The sequence below is a fragment of the Drosophila ananassae genome, chromosome 2R, assembly GCF_017639315.1.
Source record: "Drosophila ananassae strain 14024-0371.13 chromosome 2R, ASM1763931v2, whole genome shotgun sequence".
NCBI classification, from domain to species: Eukaryota; Metazoa; Arthropoda; class Insecta; order Diptera; family Drosophilidae; genus Drosophila; species Drosophila ananassae.
The window spans coordinates 24,585,319-24,604,821 of record NC_057928.1 but is presented as its reverse complement, the minus strand read 5'-3'; the positions used below and the strand labels follow the sequence as shown (position 1 = coordinate 24,604,821).

The window sequence follows — 19,503 nt, the reverse complement described above, 5'->3', positions numbered from 1 at the left end:
AATCCCATTGATTTTTATCCAGATTCCCGAAGTAGAGTTCTTAATCCGCACCCAAACTGACGGCTCCTGTTCAAGGAGAAAAAATTCTCGAAGTAAATTGCACAGAAAGCTGTGAAAATAAAGCAGAAAATTGTAGAGAAAAATCTTAAAATCACGAGAAGCTCGAATTAAGGTGAAGTGCGTTATTTTCGAGTTGGTTCGGATGAGTTTAAGGTCCTAAATCGAAAATTCTTTGTGTCTACAGTTTGGGGCGTGGGCCTGTTACTTAGCCATGTCCCTGGAGTAGGTGAAAAGTGGAAAAATTCATGGAGCCCTCCAGCAAATCCTGGCTGCTTTGCAGCATCCTTGTGCTCCTGGCCATTGCCGCAGGTACGTACGTTGGTCGATCGGGCAAGGAATGCCATTCTGGCTGGGTGGTTATGTAATACAACAAGAAAAAAAAATATCGAGAAGAGGCTTTCAATCAACTCTGTAACTCTGCTAACCGTTTCTTAGTCCCCACAAAAAAAAAAGAACAACCAAAAGACAAAACTATCTCTTTCTTTCTTTCTCCTTAGCTAGCTAACGATTTTACAGCAATGATTTGATTTTTTTCTTAAATTTACAAATTGCGCTGGCAGCGCCGCCTTAACAAGTTCTCCAAGCTCTCAATGCCATCCGCACCAACGCTTGAACCACCGAACCACCGTGCCAACGAGCCACCGGCCGCGGTCGCTGCTCCCTTCCTGGCAGCTTCTCGCATCCGACGTTTTGTGTATATAGCATATAGCCACACTACCCCACCACAACCAAGAACAAAACCAAGAAAAATAATATGTAGTAGACCAGCTATAACCGCCACACAACCACCGACAGCTCTAGACTTTGCCCGAGATTGCCCGAAAAAAAAGTGAGACTTGGAGAATCTGTCAAAGCGTCGCTGCTACAGCGCTGCAAAAAATACGAAAAAAAAAATATAACTCAATCACAACTGCGCTAGTCATTCAACTGAGCCATCTATCAACTCTATCTATTACTATGTATATGTTTATATTTCGTAATGTCAAGTAGAACTCCTCATAGCACCAATCCCCGCACTCAGTTAAGTGCCCCAGACTAGATCTACTATTGCCATAGCCTATATCTTCTATATCTACATACAATATATTAACCTTAGCTTAGCTTTATCTCTCTCGCTCTCTGTCACTCGCTCTCTCTCTCTCTCTCTGTCTCGCTCCTGCTCTCAGATTCTCTCTCCAATGCTCGAAAACTGTAAACTTAAAACTTGCGAATTACCTGAACTACCATAACTACTATACTTCCAGTACACCTGCATACTCTTCTCTTAACTCTATAAATATTAATCAAAATATATCCCTAGCCTATGTTCGCTTTTGTAATTAAATATTTCTCCAGAGCCCCTTTGCATCTCTCTTGTACCTTCTATCTTTGTCTCTATCTCTTTATCTCTCTCTGTCTCGCTCTCGCTCTGTCTCTAAGTTCACCCCCCGAAACCCCTGACTATGTATCTACTTGAAGCGTGGTAGCCAAGGTCCTTTAAGGACCTGCAGGATGGGTGGTGGCGTACAGCATCCAGACCAGACCACAGCAACCGAAATGAACAACAACCGAAAAGCAAAGCAAATCATACGAAAATGCAATGAACTGAACCGGAATGCATAAATATATACGTGTATATATATATATATATAAAGATTTCTGTATCAACTGCCGAATCTTAATTCATACTCCTTCTCTTCTGAGCAGTCCAAGAAGTAACGAAAAGAAAAGCAAAACTATGTAGAAATAATTATGTTCAAATAGACAGAAACCCCTCCTCAAACAATCAGAAATTATAGTGTTCTTTGGTATATACAAGGATAATATAAAAAAAAACAGAAAAATTAGAAACTTCATCCTGACACACACACATCGACACTCGCTTAGTATCACCATAGAGACCAACCCCAATCATCTCATTTACTTAGCGTAAAGTGCAACTCAGAAAAAAATATATAAACGAGTTCCAAAAATCACTCACACCGTAGAAAAAGTTCGTGCTCCATATATGGAGCCGCACACGTGCACACACACACACATGTGCCACAAGGATAACCCGGTCACACACACACGTAGCCGAGAGTGTGGGACCCAGCATCCCTGAGCTTTTCTCTCTCTCTCTCTCTTACACTCTCTTCCGTTCGGTGGAGCTTTTCCGGATAAAGTTTTCAACAGCCCAGCTGTCGGGCAGGATATGGCCATCTCTCTCCCGCCCAACAGGATGTAGAAGAAGAAGAAGATGACTAAGAGGTGTCCTTTAGGTTTCTAGTTATCCCTGCTGGGGCGCCAAAACAATAAAGTTGCACCTTGTGAAGCACAAAAACCTGAAATTTAATCCAAATAGCTAGCCTTGTAACCTTGTTGAATTAGTGATTTCTTGTGCCAGGCTCTAGGACTGAAAGAATTGCGAGGCACTTGCATTAAACCACCCACTGTGGGCGGGGCAAGGAGCATCTGCCATCTGTGTCCCCGCCCGTAGACCCTGTTTAATGGAAGTGCCTCCCATGCGGCGTATACTCAATGTAGGCCAGAACAACAACAACAGCAACAAGCCAACAACATCAACAGTGTCACGTGCTACGTGAACACCACCATAACAACAGACACCCACCTGCACCACCACCACCACCACCACAACGACCACCGAATACCACCACAGACACAGATATAATAACCACATTCGAGCGGTTCTCATGTGTCGTTCATTTTTGTTTAACTTTCCAAATCAAAATTCCAAATCAATGCGGAAGTTGAAGATGAAGAATCGGTTTTAAGTCTGAAATGTCTCTGTTCTATCTGCCTATTTCTCAGTCTCTATCCTTTATCTCTCTCTCTGCCTCTCTCTCTAACTCTGTCTCTATCTCGCTCTGTCAATCTGTCACTGTCTACCTCTATCTGTCTATAAGCTAAAAATCATCCAAAAAAATTTAAAAAAAAAGAACAACAAGAAATACTTAAACAAAGAATACAACAACTTTGCTCATCCGTTCGTTTCTTTGTTTCTCTGTATTTTCTTCATTATGGTTACCGTTATCTCTGAATTCTTCTGTGTGTCCGCCATTTTGTTTTATTTCCCCATCCCTGATCCCTAAAATGTTGAATGTTTGTGTGGAAATTTTTGGTTTGTTCATTTTGTTGGTTATCCTTGACTCCCACTTCCGTTTCCGTTTCCGTTATTCATGTTTTCGTTTTCCGTTTCCGTTTCCGTTTCCGTTTCCTGTTTCCCCGTTTCCGTTGTGTTTTTTAGTCAGTGCATCCGAAGATGAAGAGCGCTTGGTGCGTGACCTCTTTCGAGGCTACAATAAACTCATACGACCCGTACAGAATATGACACAAAAAGTTGGAGTAAGATTTGGTTTGGCGTTCGTACAGCTAATCAATGTCGTAAGTGTTCTCAAATCAAATTTGTCAAACAGAAAAAAAAACCTGAATAATAACAATAAGATTATGCTATAAAAAAAACAAAAAGTATAAAACTAACATTCGTAGAGTGTAAATGTGTTTTCGAGTTCTGTTCCTAACAAATTCTTCAGTTTCGTTGCTGTCATACCTATACTCTGCCATCCAATATACACACACAACTAGACTCTCTCCCAACACCACCCACCCACCCACACACACACCCACATTCACACACACACACTGACACACATGCACTGGCTGCACCCGAGACCACGCCTCTTTTTGCCTCAAAAGGAGGGCGGTGGTGGAAAGGGGGAGCCGAAGCCAATGTTTTCAGTTTCGGTTATGCTTTGTAAATAATTACGTACACGTTGTCTTGACTTTGTATGTTTGTAGTGGACTTGATGCTAGAAAATCAAATAAGAAATACAAATACTAACCCTAAACAATTAAGATTAAACAAGAAAAAAAAAACAAACTAACCAACTAACTAAAAAACTAACCAACTAAAGTAAAGCCACATGCGAAATAATGTCTTAACTACCTTCCCACCCGCTCTCTCTCTCGACTTCTCGATTGTGTACGCCAAACTTCGATTCGATTTCGATTCGTTTCGAATCTCAAATGCAAATCGTACCCGTACTTTGTACCGTACTTCTTTCACACCACCAAACCATCAACCAACTAACCAACCAATCAACCAACCACCAAACCACCACCATCTGATCACAATCCAACTCAAAAAAAAAAAAAAATAAAAAAACCAAATTCAAAAAAACGAATTCCCGAAACCGAATATCGAATATCGAAACCGATCAAGAATGAGAAAAATCAAATTATGAAATCAAACGTTTGGTTACGTTTGGTTTGGTACGACTACCAGCTGCAGTGGGATGAGGCCGACTACGGCGGCATCGGGGTGTTGCGTCTGCCCCCCGACAAGGTTTGGAAGCCGGACATTGTGCTCTTCAATAAGTGAGTAAATGGCCTTTATTCCTAGCTAACCCACCATCTAAAGTTAATTAACTCCAACTCTGTACACTAACCAATAGTCAAAAACCGTAGGCGAAAGCAGAGCGCTAAATAGCTTTCCTCCGCAGCAGATAGCTCTTCCTTAAACCCTGTAACTAATATTCCATTTTACGTATGCAGTGCCGACGGCAACTACGAGGTGCGGTATAAGTCCAACGTCCTGATCTACCCCACGGGCGAGGTCCTGTGGGTGCCACCGGCCATTTATCAGAGCTCCTGCACCATCGACGTCACCTACTTCCCCTTCGATCAGCAAACCTGCATCATGAAGTTCGGCTCCTGGACCTTTAACGGCGATCAGGTGTCCCTGGCTCTCTACAACAACAAAAACTTTGTGGATCTGTCGGATTACTGGAAGTCGGGCACCTGGGACATTATCGAGGTTCCGGCCTATCTGAACGTCTACGACGGCGATGCCAACCACCCCACGGAAACGGACATCACATTCTACATCATCATCCGTCGTAAGACCCTCTTCTACACGGTCAACTTGATTCTGCCCACGGTTCTCATCTCGTTCCTCTGCGTGTTGGTCTTCTACCTGCCAGCCGAGGCCGGCGAGAAGGTGAGTTCTTGGTGGAATATGATTTTGGGTGGGTTTACCTCATAGAGGTCTATCTAGAAGAGTTACTGGAAACTTAAGTAATCATGTTGAATAAGAGCTTAAAATATTAACTAATAACTTCTCAGATCCATCATACCTTGAAAAACTGATCACTATCTATAATATATTCCTCAAATTAAAAATGTTAAATTAAATTTCTGGTTTCGAGGTTCATGGCCATTACCTGATCGGTTAATTACAAAATTACTCCCTAGGTTACGCTTGGAATTAGCATTTTGCTGTCACTGGTTGTGTTCCTGTTGCTGGTGTCGAAGATTCTGCCGCCGACGTCGCTGGTGCTGCCACTGATCGCCAAATATCTGCTGTTCACCTTCATCATGAACACGGTGTCCATCTTGGTAACTGTGATCATCATCAACTGGAACTTCCGAGGGCCGCGCACCCACCGCATGCCCATGTACATCCGCTCCATTTTCCTCCATTATCTGCCCGCGTTCTTGTTCATGAAGCGGCCCCGGAAGACCCGCCTGCGCTGGATGATGGAGATGCCCGGGATGAGCATGCCCGCCCACCCCCACCCGTCGTACGGCTCGCCGGCGGAGCTTCCGAAGCATATCAGCGCCATTGGGGGCAAGCAGTCGAAGATGGAGGTCATGGAGCTGTCGGATCTGCACCACCCGAACTGCAAGATCAACCGCAAGGTCAACAGCGGCGCGGATCTAGGTCTGGGCGATGGCTGCCGGCGGGAGAGCGAGTCCTCCGACTCGATCCTGCTCTCCCCGGAGGCCAGCAAGGCCACCGAGGCAGTTGAGTTCATAGCCGAGCACTTGCGCAACGAGGATCTCTACATTCAGGTTGGCTAAAGGATAAAAAATTTTAATTTAATAATAATATTAACGAATCCCTATCCGCAGACCCGCGAGGACTGGAAGTACGTGGCCATGGTGATCGATCGCTTGCAACTGTACATCTTCTTCATTGTGACCACGGCCGGAACGGTTGGCATTCTGATGGATGCCCCGCACATCTTCGAGTACGTGGACCAAGATCGCATCATCGAGATCTATCGGGGAAAGTAAGCCCGGATGGAGACGGAGACCGGATGGAGGAAGCTTGGGAGCAGCCCTTGGCTAATTAAAATGGTTAACAGCATTGCAAACGCAACAATAATAAGCAAATGAAGTATTGAGACAAAAGTAAACAATGAAAAATTGCAACAATTAAAGCGGATTTTTAGATTTTAATAATTAAAGTACACTAAACGATAATTGCTTGGGCAGAATTAACACCTAGCATAACATAACTAACTAATATTAAATCTTTTGGTAAACACACGAATCGAAACACTAACTCACACGAACAAACAGTCGACAAGCAACTAGAAACAAAAGCAAATAATTCACCAAAATCACAGAAGCAACAAATGTTAAAACAAATGAATCAAAACCTAGTGGAATTGTGAGTAATTTATAATTTTTAAACGAACTTAGCTAATACAGATGTAGAGACGTACATATATAGAACGAGGGTTTAGTTTAAGTGCAATAACGTTTTGTCAGGACTTTGTTATTATGTTGTGCCGAAACTTAAATTTAAGTAATCCAATTTAACGAATAAGATTTAAGAACGAACACACTGAATCAATTTGTAAATGCTTCTCTAACAAGGCGGCTAGCATAGAGATCACATGTGAACCCGGAGCCAACATGAAACCAATAAAAATGCAAAGTTAATTAATCTGGCTGGCCTGCTTGTTTGCGGCGTGTTACGCGCTTAGCCAATTGGCTTATTAACTAATTGATATGGGCATAACATTTTATTGACCAACTCGAGAATGTCGTCTCCAATGAATGGCTGGATGGCAGTGGCATGCCCACGGCAATAAGCATCAAAGTGGGTGGTGGGGGAGCCAATTATGTAAGCACGATTCTAGCAGATCTTGGCCATATGTGCTCGGTTCGGTAACTGTCTGAGGCAGCGCTCAGAAGTTCGCACATTAATCATCCGCCCACGTTGTCCGTGGTGTGAATTCTGTCGTCTCCCATCGGACATAATTAGCCGAACACACAAACGGCTAGAAATCCCCTCGCCGAGTTCCTGGTTTTGGCACGGAACCTTAGATTAAGACAAAAAACTAACTAGTACGCGCTGTTATTGACTTCGAATCGCAAAGGTACAGACACGGGTACAGGCACAGATACAGATACAGGCGCAGATAAAGATACAGTATCTGTACAGCATCTATCTTCACCTGTGGCTACATCAAAGGTTGCAGCATCACGACGACCGAGAGACTCGGCCAAAACTCGTCTCGCTGGCTGACTCAAAGCCTCGGCATCTGAGCAGAGCTGAGCTGAGCTGAGCGAACCTGGCTAACGGAGCCGACTTAGCCAGCCCAGCCGACTTAGGGGCTGCTCTGGGCCAGGCCGGTATAAATGCGCCAAGGGAGAACATTTGGGCATCATTCGATTTCTGATTTTGCAACGAAGACGTCGTCGGCTAAGTAATATCGTGTGCGGTTCCTCAGCGAAACCGGTAACAGTTTTCAATTCGCGCTTTGTGATATTTTTCGTTGGGAAAACTCGGAAAATCCGAGAAATGGTAAGTTGGCAGGTTGGCAGCCGGAAAAGCTTTGCCTCCGGTCTGATGCGATTACGTTTCGTGTTGCAGCGTTGTTGCTTTGTGCCGCTGGTGGTTCTGCTCTTGGTAGCAGGCATCCGGGCGGATGTCTCCCACCTGGACACGGATCTCCAGGAGGATGGCTACCATTACAAGCAGCCTTCGGTGCCGTTTCCGCCTCCGGGATCGGGCAACGGCATTGAGGACTCGGGCATAGGATCGGGTCCTGCTCCCTCGGCTCCGGCTCCTTCGTACGGCCCGCCTCAGACGCAGCCACCACGTCCTCCGCCACAGCCCACGCCTCCGGCTCCTTCATACGGACCTCCCCAGACGCAGCCACCTCGTCCTCCGCCGCAGCCCACGCCTCCGGCTCCTTCATACGGACCTCCCCAGACGCAGCCACCACGTCCGCAACCGCAGCCGACGCCTCCGGCTCCTTCTTACGGACCTCCTCAGACGCTGCCACCTCGTCCTCCGCCGCAGCCTACGCCCCCAGCTCCTTCCTACGGACCACCACAAACTTCTCCCCCACGTCCGCCACCGCAACCAACGCCTCCTTCGGGTCAGCCCGGGCAGGAGTATCTGCCCCCGGATCAGCCCAGGCCACGACCAACTCCCTCGCGTCCCCAGCCTCCTCCACCACCACCACCATCAAGGCCTCAGCCTACTCCCGGGTACGGACCACCACCTGCTCCCCCAGCACCACCCGCACCGACTCCTTCCTACGGACCCCCACCTAGCCAGCCGCCACCACCAAGGCCGCAGCCACCAAGTCCTCAGCCACCACGTCCTCAGCCTCCTAGTCCACCGGCACCACGTCCTACGCCTGGAAACGAGTACCTGCCTCCCCCAGGAGAGAACGAAGTGACTCCGGCTCTGCCGCAGCCTACTGCTCCGGCTCCATCTTACGGACCACCGCCGTCTTCGCCGCCAGCCCCACCGCCAGGACCTACCTATCAGCCACGTCCGCCAACCCCACCTGCACCACCAGCACCCACCTACCAGCCACGCCCTCCAACACCGCCTGCACCACCAGCACCTACCTACCAGCCTCGTCCTCCAGCACCTCCGGCTCCCACTTACCAGCCACTGCCACCCGCACCTACACCACCAGCACCCACCTATCAGCCCCGCCCGCCCGCACCACCGGCACCTACTCAGGAGTACGGACCCCCACCCACCAGCGGTGGCGACGAGGCGGGATCCCTGGGACCCGACGGCTACAACTACAACAAGCCTGCCAAGCCCTTCACCTTCTAGAGGATCGGCAAATACTCTTTAGCCACTTTAGTCCTGTGAATCACTCAGTCCCTGAACCCCAAAAACATCAAAGAACGAATATTTTTCCAAATAAAAAACAAACAAAAACTTAATTGAAAAACCAAATTCAAAACTGGATACGTCACTCACTCGGGGGATTCGTTGGTGGGTCAATGTTCCATCGAACTGACCTTCTGGGGCGTCACTTCTGACAACCACATGCAGAGAAAAAAATGCAACCGAAGTAGATGTAAGCGTTACATTATTATTCAAAATGTATTACGACCATTAAATACAAAGTTTCAGATTGTTTCTTGCAATGTAATCTTTAAATATAATTATGGAAATATTCATTTATTTTCCACAATGCATAGCCGAAATACCAGCGGGTCAAGTGCAGTCTCCACCCAGTGGTGCAAAGTGGCGATGGCTGCTGTCTGGTGGCCAGTGTCCAGTTGGTAGGTCAAATCAATCAAACTGGAGGCGCCATAAATCAGAGGCGGAAATTCCGAGAGCCGTGAACATTCTCAGGGGGCCGAAAGCAGTGTTTGTAAGTCTATAAACCCATAACGACTACATATCGGCTATATACTTGTATGTTTATGCACTTATAGATACACATATATATATGAATAGTATTTTTTGAGAGCCCATAACGACTGCGACTGGCAGTGCAAGGCATTGCATCCATACATGGGCCACTCAAGGTGCTGTTAGAGCCAAAATAAATATGAGCGCGCCGATCGATGATTGCCGCCGATTGGCGATTGGTGGTTCGCGATTGGAGAACCCGCGATTCCCACCGACTCTCGTTAGGCTGTTAGTCATTCAGGCGGTCGGTCTGTCTGTCGCCAGGTTCATCAGTCATTTAGTCAATATGTCAGCCGGCTCAGTCAATAAATTGAGTTAGCCGTGGCAACTTCATTAGGTTGCCCAAAAATAAAGATAAACAAGAAGACAAAAACTAAAACTGCAACTGGCGCGTTGTGCAACGATTCTCCGCTAGGGCTCCAAAGGAGATCTTTGGGGGGGTTGGGGGCAATGAAAAGACTATGCAGCGGAGTGGGCGATGGGGAAGGGTCGGAGGTACTGCCACTAATTACATAAGCACATACTTGCTAGACACAAACGGCCTTCAATTTCGCTGGACGACAGAGGTGCCCTAAGCCAGCTCGATCTTTGAGTATGAGCCATTTGATTAACGTCTTAACGAGCGCTCCGCCTGGGTGTGATTTATGTTGTCAGCCATAAGGCATAAGGCATAAGGTATGGGTGCATGGGGCATGAGGCGTAAGGCATCAGACATCAGACATCAACCATCGAATCTGCAGCTGCACTTAGACTCGGCTTTTTGCCCAGTTGATTTATGATTACAGCATGGCACTTGAAACTTGAAAAGATTCGGCATGACAAGAGATTCGCCACGCATTGTTTGCCGCGCCACGATAATTATGCGATGGAAATTATCGACAAGCAAACAAATAGATAGGTACTGTACATAATCCGGAGCGGATCAACGAGAACAAGTTCATTTACAGCCCGCCAGGCAGCCAGTCAGTCAGTCACCTGCTGACCTTAGCTAATTTCGCAGATGTTACTCTGAGGGGGCGATGACGATTAAGATTCGTACTCGGTCGGATTCCCTTTGCCTCCATCCGGGTGTAAATTTCCCAAACAAGCTATTAATATTCTACTGCTTAGACATCAAACAAGCACGCAAATGTAAATGCGAGTATAAATATGAAATCATTCTAAAATCAAAAGCCACAACAAAAAGATTATATTAAATATTTTTAGCCACTGGCTTCTTCGACGTTGTTTGTCTCAAATTTCCAATTAATTCTTCACAATATTCCGACAGCAGCTAATCGAAAATATTAATGAACATATTATAATTATGACTTAATAGACATACAATAAAGTCACCAAGTGATTTATGCCCGCGCCAAAAGCCATAAACTTAAAGACATCACCTGGTCAAAGATTTTAGAGATACATTGCGCATACGCAGTGTGGCCCCATCTCCATCTCCGGGCTGCATTACGTTACGTTAGCCTCTTGTAAATCAATCACAGGCGAAATTGCCCTTGGCACCGTTTCCCCAATTCTGTTTTTTTCTATTCTTCCCCTCGATTTATGTTTTTTTGTCGGCTCATAGCTGTTCAATTGTAAACCCACTCGAATCGTTTCCAACAGGCGTTGCGTACGATGATTTGTGTAGACGGCACAGGCCAGGCCAAATATGAATCAACCCGTCAGCCGCACTCAAGTGCCCGAGAGTCGGACAAAAAGCAGCAAAAGCCAGCAATGAAAATCAGTCACGCATGCAGCTGGTTTTGCGCAATCATGCTTGAGGTCTAAATAGTGTCTCAGCTCGAAGTTTTGCTTCAAAAATTATGGAAAAGATGACCAAAGCCGGGATTGGAAATCTCTTATATTTAAAGTCTACTTTGGGGCTGGTTTTTCAGTCAGTTGAGCTTTGGTTGAAGCTTTTAATCTTGGCTTAGATCTTAACATTGGCTCCTAATTGGATTTCAAAACAAAGTAGCTGAAGGTTTTTAAAAGGGGGGTTTTTCTATAAGACTGTTTGGCATGAACCAATAAATATTAATTATATTTTTTATATGAAACTTTTATTTTACAATTTATCCATTTTCTAGCATTAATTCTTTCTGTGTAGGACCAGAATTCCCCAACTACACATCATAAATTTCTTTAACCCGTTTTGCCAGAACTTAAAATCTCACCTATTCAGCTATTTAGTTCATATTTTTCAAACTGGTTTCACCTTATTTTAATTATTCATATTGGTAAGTAAACAAACTCCAACATCGTTACTATTTTTAAACATAGTTGGCTAGGCCATGCTCGAAATGATTCATTTAAATATCGGCAATCAACATACAACTCGGCTTAAGCAACTGATGTCTCAATTTATGGCTCGGCACAAGAAATTCCGCATAATCCATTTGCGCGATACGACTTCCTTATCCAATTGACCGATATTGCCCCCTTGCCGATTCCCTCGGCGAAATCCGTGGCACAAGTCGCATGGTTGTTTCGCATTAACAGTAAATTAATCAATTGCTAATAGATGTTTAACAACTGTTTAACCTTCTCGGCGAGCATTCGAGTTGCTCACGAATAAATCATACAAAAACAAATTCGAGACAGCGGCGATTTATGATTAAATTCGGCGATTCTTGAGCGTGAACAAAATCGTTTAGGAGCAGCAAAAATTGGCAATTACTCGGTCTTCGGTTCCAGACTTGGATCAAGTTAGCTCGTGGCCAAAGTGAATAGCCATTAAATTGGCGTAGCCTTTGTTAATTGTCTGCCGAGGAGGTGGTGGTGCAGGTGGCGGTGGTCGCCGGGGGAAGGATGATTGCCTTTGTAAATGACTCCAAAAAATATTTAATATATATATTTTTAGAGATTGCTGTGGGCGCCAGTGATTAGCATAATACCAAGGCATCGGCAACACATTTTGCCCGGTCTATTAATTTTTAATTATAAAACGAACAAAACGCCAACATTAATCAACGACGGCGACACTCCGATCGCGTTCAGCATAAATTCACGACAAATATGAAGACAAGACTCGATTCGGTCTAGATCGATTCGAAAATTCATTCATTCATATATTCGATTATCGCCTTAGCCCCCGAGAGGGCGGCTTTGTCACGCAAATTTTGTCATTTGTTGGCTTAAATCGCTTCTGACTGGTTGACTGACTGGCTGGCTGGCTGGCGACCAGTGTGAAGCAATTAACGGAAAATATATTTGGCCACATCCATCGATGTGGGTCGTTGTCTTGAGCACTGACAGCACTTGTCAAACCAATCCATAATGGATGTCAAAATAAAACCCAAAAGCCGAGCCGATTCGAGTCGAGCCGAGGTGGCTCAAAAATGCAAATGCAGAGTCAACACAAAGGGGCAACCGATTCGAATTGAAAAGGCAACACATCCGTAGCAGTTAATCCAATGTTTACAATCTCTTTACAAAATTTGACCTTGGCCTTACACAGACACAAAACGCAGCAAACGGCATCCGAATTGAAACAATGTCATAGCAGTTAGCCGAGAGCCATCAGAGAAACAATGTGGATGCAAATTTCAGCCCGTGTCTCTGACAGATGCCGTGCTAATCCGCGATCCGTTGACTCACTTCGGCTGGCCAGGTGGAGAAGAATCTTACACGGCAGACAGAGCGGCGGGCCAGGCCAAGAAGAACCTTCATCATCCCCAACCCATCGCCATAATCGCCGCCATCATCATCGGCCAAATCAAACGGGTTTTTCTAATGGCCATTAACTAAAGCCTCTTCTAAGACCATAATAATCAGCATTAGCATTTGTGCAAATTGACTAGAATGGCTTATACTTATAAATATAAACATTTAAATCGACTCGTTTGCGAACCATGCCTATTCCCCAGAACGGGTTAATTTCGTATCTATCAGATACATTGCTCAGTGTCAGGGTGCGTTTGTCACCGAAATAGAGCGGCATGAATGGAATCAATCTGATTGATTGCTTGTTTTTGTGGGATCCACCTCATTAGCCGTATAATCTTAATGCGCATTTTATTGCTCCAATTTGTCAGAATTTACGTTCACTGCCATTCTATTACAGCATCTTCTAAGCTGAATATTGGCAGAGTATTTTTCAGGGTATTTTGAGTAGGGAAACGTTTCCGTTACCAAATACAGATACTTTATGTCCGCTATTCCGGCTTATCGCTCAGAGTTCAAAAAGGAGAATGTGGCCTCAATTTGTGAGTTATAACCAACCAGTTTGCTTTTTATGGCCAAATGCAGGTCAAATTCTAAGTTGATTAGCATAAAATTAGTCATATTAGGTCATGTCGTTATAGTTTCATGATTTTTTAACATATAAAAGGCGTGTTTGGAAATTTTATGATCAATTTGTTAGCTATTTTCATTTAAAAATTTGTCTCTGTTTCAAAAATTAAAAACATTAAATTTTAAATATTTTTTTTGAATGTTCAATGCTTTAAAAAACAGAATTTTCTATTGTGTTTGATGTCAAAGTTCAAAACGCCAGTTCATATGGCACGAGCCGTCCAAAAGGTGCCAAAAGTGGCTAAATTGCTGAGGTTCACAGCCACCAACGTCGCGACGTCTCAGATTTTGATTTTTTTTTGCCCCTCAGGCGGCATTGATGCCATTGTTTGGTGTTGTTTCGAAACAAATTATAAGGGGAGATAATAAAAAACTAATTATTAAGTTAAACAATGATTAGATGAAGCTCTTTTGCGGCTTTGTTGTCAGTCGAGTTCTTAGTCTCCTTTCCATTCCCATTCCCATTTGGTTTCCTATTTTATTTCGATTCTAGCTAATTTCAATAATTAATTTATGCTTCCCATTAAATGTTAACGTTCTTTTGCGGCAGCTTTCACTGTGCGCGTGTCCCGGCCCGCCGGTTTGTCTGCGACTGGCGATCGATTATAACCAGAATAATCTACATAGAATCTATTGTTAAGCAACCTGTTTCTCTTCCAGGGAATCATTTTAAAGACTTCATCCCAAGCCCCTGTAGGTCAAGTGGCCAACTGAATTAGTTGTTAAATCATTTGTTACCAACCTCATCTTGACAGTACAGAGGCGGAAACAAGACCACATTGGCTGGCTATTTAAAGACAATTTATTGTGGCGTTTATGAGTATTTCGAGTGCCCCGACATTCTGAGGTGTTGCAATAAATATTTCTGTGCCTAGATCACTGCCCCTACATCAAAGTCGCACATAAATTTTAAAAAGGGGTACCACAACTATGCCGAAACGTTTGCCGCCTGTTTTGAAATGTATATTTCGACAAGAGTATGCCAAAGCTTCCAATTGTCTCCTCATGATGATATATTTGCTATGCCCAGGCTGTTGTTTGTTATAATTTTTTGCGTAAATTATTGAATATTCATAATGGTGATGCTCTCTGGCTCTGGTCTGATGCGTGGTGAATGTGCGGAAGCTTGTACAAATAAAATAAAGTTCCACAAAATATTTACGAAGCATTGTGACGAGAATCGTGATAGAAAAAAAGGAATGGTTTTAGTCTAGCTTGAGAATCTTTTTGTTAGGAGCCAAGGGCAGTTATAAACCATCTGAAATTTGGCATGGGTTCACGTTAGAATGCTTTAAGCTTCTTAATAAATTAATTTTTATGCAGGAAAATGTCAACCAAAGACACGAAGCAACGAACATGTTTTATATCTTTGTTATTCACACGCGCAGACATATTTAAATGGTAAACAAAACTGTCGGCCAGATAACGAGGCGTGTCTTACCAAAGATGCGATCTGTTGCCAACAAAAGTGGAAGCGAAAAAATATTCAAAACGAACCTCTAGTGGGCTTCTATTGTGGTCCCTATCAGGTGATGGGAATCGCATGTAAACACGCCCAACCAGTCAACCTTTGCCGGTGAATTTTGGTTTTTCTCATTTTAGGCTTAACTCGGCCGGACAACAGGTCGCATGCATAATATTATGTTTGAACTCTCGTAGAATAGCAGAAAACGAGTGGCACGTGAAACCGACTGGATTCTGGCTTTCGACAGGCACGGAGTCATAAATTAAATGAGTCGTCGATTACCGGCATTTGGCTAAGAGACTCCTACGGCGGCTCATGGCTTTTGAATCACTCGGTGCGATATCTGGTTCCTGTATGCAAATTGGGCAAAAGTGGTTGCTTCGGTTCCGGCCACAAGACGCGATGATGGAAAGATCAAAAACATATTTAACTGCCGATATTAATTTTCTATTTGCATTAACATAAAATAAGAGTTCGTTAATTTCGTAAATATAAATATTATCACAGGAAGAGGTGCACTTTATTGATATTGATATCGGTGTTGGTCCGCATAAATCTGCCACGCCCTTGTCATTGATTTATGAAACTCATTGGTTACCGTTCCATGGATAGAACGATGCTTTTCAGACACAAATGACACATTTTGCAAGTCAAATCGCCGACGCAATAGACAATGGCCCCAAATGGCATAACAGCCAATAATGAATGTTTTCGCGGGAGATCAAATTTATGTTTGTGAAACCTGAGTCCTAAGACCTGAGACCAGAGACAGAGCAAAGCATTATTAATTACATTTTAAATTTCCTAATAACCGTAAAAACACACAATAAATTGTTTTATTTTTTGTTGGCAGCTTATTATTATTGTTTTGGTTGGATTATGAAAAATACTGCCAAAAATTTTCTATGTTTCATCTTTTTGCTGCCCGATGACAAATATTCCATCAATCAATGCAAGTGAAAGGCAACGGCCAAAATGATGTCACATATTCGGATAAGAACTGTTTCAAAGTGGGTTGAACTTATTCAAAAACGGAGTTTTATATACATTTTCATTCAATGGTAACATCTTTACAATGTCTGTTGGCAGTTGGAGTCAAAAATAGCTTAACCATTTCCTGTGTCTGTGCCACTTAATCTTTTTGGGCCGTCCTTGATATCGAACAAATCATTTTTATTGGCACTGCATCTTTGGCTCAAGTAGCTTCATTCACTTGACTGTGGCAGGTGAATGTATTTCCCCACACACACACGCACTACGAACGGAAATGATGTATGCCCAAAAGCCGTTAAATTTGCTTATTGTTGCCACTAAGGTCAAGAGAAGATACAAACAATCGAGCCAGCAGCTAAAAGCCAAATTAAATGACTGAAAGAGAGGGCTACCAGGTCGGCGGCAAACAAATTGACACGATAAAGTCATGCTTAAAAATCTCAAAGAGGTGTTCATTCAAATGTTTAATTGAATATTTTGATATTGTAGCAAAATGTCAAAATCATTGGAAGCTCTATTTGCTTATGGGCTGTGAAAAGTGATTGTCTTCTTAAAGAGTTTTTTGCTGGACATTATTTTGCTCGTCTGAAGCCACTTTGGTGTGAAAATATTATTGTATGGATAATGTATGCAAATTTGTTGTATTCAGTAGCCAAAAAAAGAAAATAGGTAAAAAACTTTATTTGCTTATACAATTTTTATTAAAATTCAAATATTAAAAATAAAATGTAAGTCAAAAGAAGAGGATCTCATCAAAGTAATTTTAGTTTTAAAAGTAAAATTAGTTTATGAGCAAAAAAACAAAAGACTTAGGCAACGAACTTGAGGAAAATTTCTTCTTACACGTAGAAAATGGTATGAAAATATTCTATTATCCAAAAAATAATCTAGAAAATAAGAAGGGAATAATGAAAAAATAAGTTTAAATTTGAAAATTTGTAATTTCTAAGGTTATCACGTTTGGCTTTCACCAGCCACAAATGTTAAGCGATATAGCTTTGGTAAATTAATTATATGGAATTAAATATATCTGTTCCATTTTTTATCTAATTTCAAGGTATTAGATGAATGATTTAAAGTGTTTTGTGACTTTTCAGTGCGTCACGGCTCGTGACGATACCAAAGTGATTGTCCAAAGGGTTCCAGTTCCATCGACAGTTTCTTCTAGTGCCTATATCTTCTTATATCGTATCGTTTCGTTTCATTTAATTTAAATTTTGATTCGAATTGCTGCTGATAGCTATTGCTGATGTTGTTGTTTTTGTTGTAGTTGTTGCTTGGTGATGCGGAGTAGTGTTTATATTATTGTTGTTGCCTTATTTATAACGCGGTGTGCGGTTTGTGTCTCATCGGGTTTTGGTTTTTGGCGGTCGCCGACGCTCTGCCCAAACTCTCTTGGACTTCTCCACGTTGCGAACTGAGCTGAACTGAACCGGACCGGACGGACGGACCGCACCGGCGATATAGTATAAATTTCATGCCCACTGCCCAGCTCATCATCATTTGTGCTTTGAACTTCTTAAGTGTAAATTGCTCGTCCGCTTCTGCTCGAGAAAATTTCGTGATCATCCGTAACTAAATCCACAAAAAATAAAAATGGTATGTGATCCTGGCGGCAAGGATAACGAATCCTAGAGCTCTGTCTTCAATCAGGATATGAAGTCAGTGATAAAAAAAAAGTGAATCGTGAACAGAATCCAAAAATAAACACTATCCTCAAGTGCTCCCCAACCCAAACTCAAGTGTTCTAAACGACTTCATGAATTCTGCCATCCCGTTTCGAGTGGCCCTCGGGACTTGTGAAGCAAAACACCCGTGTTTGGCCTCTGGCAGGCACATAATTATGCTTCAGACGGCTCCATAAATAGCCAATCCACTCACTTTTAAAACTGTTTTATTTTACACTAACTATACAAAGGCGTTTTGTAAATATGTGGCCTAAAAATAGTCTAGAAAAGCTTGGGAAGATAATTGGACTAAAAAAAATTATTTTCTTTTTGGTTTTTAGGATTGTTTTTAAGTATTTGTGTTAAGAAATACTTTAAAGTTTGAACTAATTATGGTTTTAAAAAAATTTGTTTTTGGGCTAATGGTTTAGAGTTTTTTTAAAAGTGGGATGATTAAAATACTTTAACAGGATAATCTTAGAGAAAAATATGGCTTTGCTTGGTCTTTAGTTTATTTGGAAATCTTAATTTTTATATTTGTTTATTTTTTTGCGTTAAATGTTTGCTAGAAAATATGAACATCCTTTGAAATATGTTTTTAAATCAAATCATTTATTTTTATTCGTAGAAATTCTTCGTTCTGTTGGCCTTGGCCCTTTTGGGAGTTGCTGCGGGTGCCCAGCTGCCCGATTCCGCCACCCAGGGACCCAATCCCCAAGATATTGCCACTCCTGAGCCAGAGTACATCGACATTGAGGATCCTGCACCGGTTGCTGCCGCTCCTGCCCCCCGCCCAGTGGTTGCCGCTCCTGCCCCCCGTCCTGTTGTTGCTCCTGTGGCCCGCCCCGTGATCGCCGCTGCCCCCGCTCCAGTATATCGTCAGGTGGCCCGCCCCGTTGCCGTCGCCCAGTCTTTCGTGCAGCAGCCCATCCAGCAGCAGATCGTGCAGCGCGCCCAGTACCTGCCGCCCGTGGCTCAGCAGGTGGTGCAGCCCCAGCTGGTGGGACACACCTACAGTAGCAAGAGCGGCTACCAGTACCGCCGGCCAGTCTATGTAAGACGCTTCTACCGTCTGCGCCGCTACTAAGACGGAGGCAGCTAGCTCTTAACTCTATATATATTTAAAATCCATGTTCGACAATCCTAGTAATTGCTCCTAATTTTTGCCCTTTCTCTTCCTTCTCCTACTCTTATTCTACTCACCTGCCCGATCACCGACCTGCTCTATCCGCACCACTCCAAATCAATCCAATCCAACCCGAATCAAGCATTAACCTATGAATATCCAATCCCAGCACACATTACCTACGCACTGAACCCCACTATCCAAATATCAAACTATCCAACTATCCAAATATCGCATCTAACAATCCTAATAATCCTAGAACGAACGAGAATCGACAAATAAGAACATGACAAGATCAAAAGCATAAAGAGCGAAGTACAAAGAGACAAATGATGTTCTAAAGACAAAGATCGAAAAACGAAGTATTCAGTTATTGTTGAAATGCCAAGTAAAGTACGAAATAAATAAACGTAAATTATTTGTAAAAATGATAAACAAATTTTTGTATATTTCATTCATCTGCCAAGGC

At 43.2% G+C, this 19,503-nt stretch overlaps 3 protein-coding genes across 5 annotated transcripts; all 3 read left to right on the top strand.

The window, feature by feature from the left end:
• LOC6507698 (acetylcholine receptor subunit beta-like 1) lies at positions 1–6,775 on the top strand. 3 transcript variants are annotated; one of them, XM_001956130.4, is made up of 7 exons: positions 1–172; positions 245–369; positions 3,287–3,423; positions 4,262–4,416; positions 4,594–5,038; positions 5,293–5,892; positions 5,953–6,775. In XM_001956130.4, exons 2-7 carry the CDS (start codon positions 306–308, stop codon positions 6,115–6,117), a joined length of 1,566 nt encoding a protein of 521 aa, XP_001956166.1. In that variant the 5' UTR covers positions 1–172; positions 245–305; the 3' UTR covers positions 6,118–6,775. The 3 variants fall into 3 exon arrangements, with proteins under 3 accessions (XP_001956166.1, XP_014765412.1, XP_014765413.1); XM_014909926.3 differs by having other exon boundaries at positions 1–177; XM_014909927.3 differs by lacking the exon at positions 1–172 and having other exon boundaries at positions 283–3,423.
• Positions 6,776–7,421: 646 nt separating this feature from the next.
• On the top strand, positions 7,422–9,229 carry LOC6507699 (vegetative cell wall protein gp1). The gene is made up of 2 exons (XM_001956131.4): positions 7,422–7,639; positions 7,709–9,229. The coding sequence occupies exons 1-2, from the start codon at positions 7,637–7,639 to the stop codon at positions 8,915–8,917; spliced, it is 1,212 nt and encodes a 403-aa protein (XP_001956167.1). The 5' UTR covers positions 7,422–7,636; the 3' UTR covers positions 8,918–9,229.
• Positions 9,230–13,341: 4,112 nt separating this feature from the next.
• On the top strand, positions 13,342–19,473 carry LOC6507700 (arabinogalactan protein 1). The gene is made up of 3 exons (XM_032454885.1): positions 13,342–13,401; positions 18,537–18,962; positions 19,294–19,473. The coding sequence occupies exons 1-3, from the start codon at positions 13,342–13,344 to the stop codon at positions 19,339–19,341; spliced, it is 534 nt and encodes a 177-aa protein (XP_032310776.1). The 3' UTR covers positions 19,342–19,473.
• The last annotated feature ends 30 nt before the right edge of the window (positions 19,474–19,503 follow it).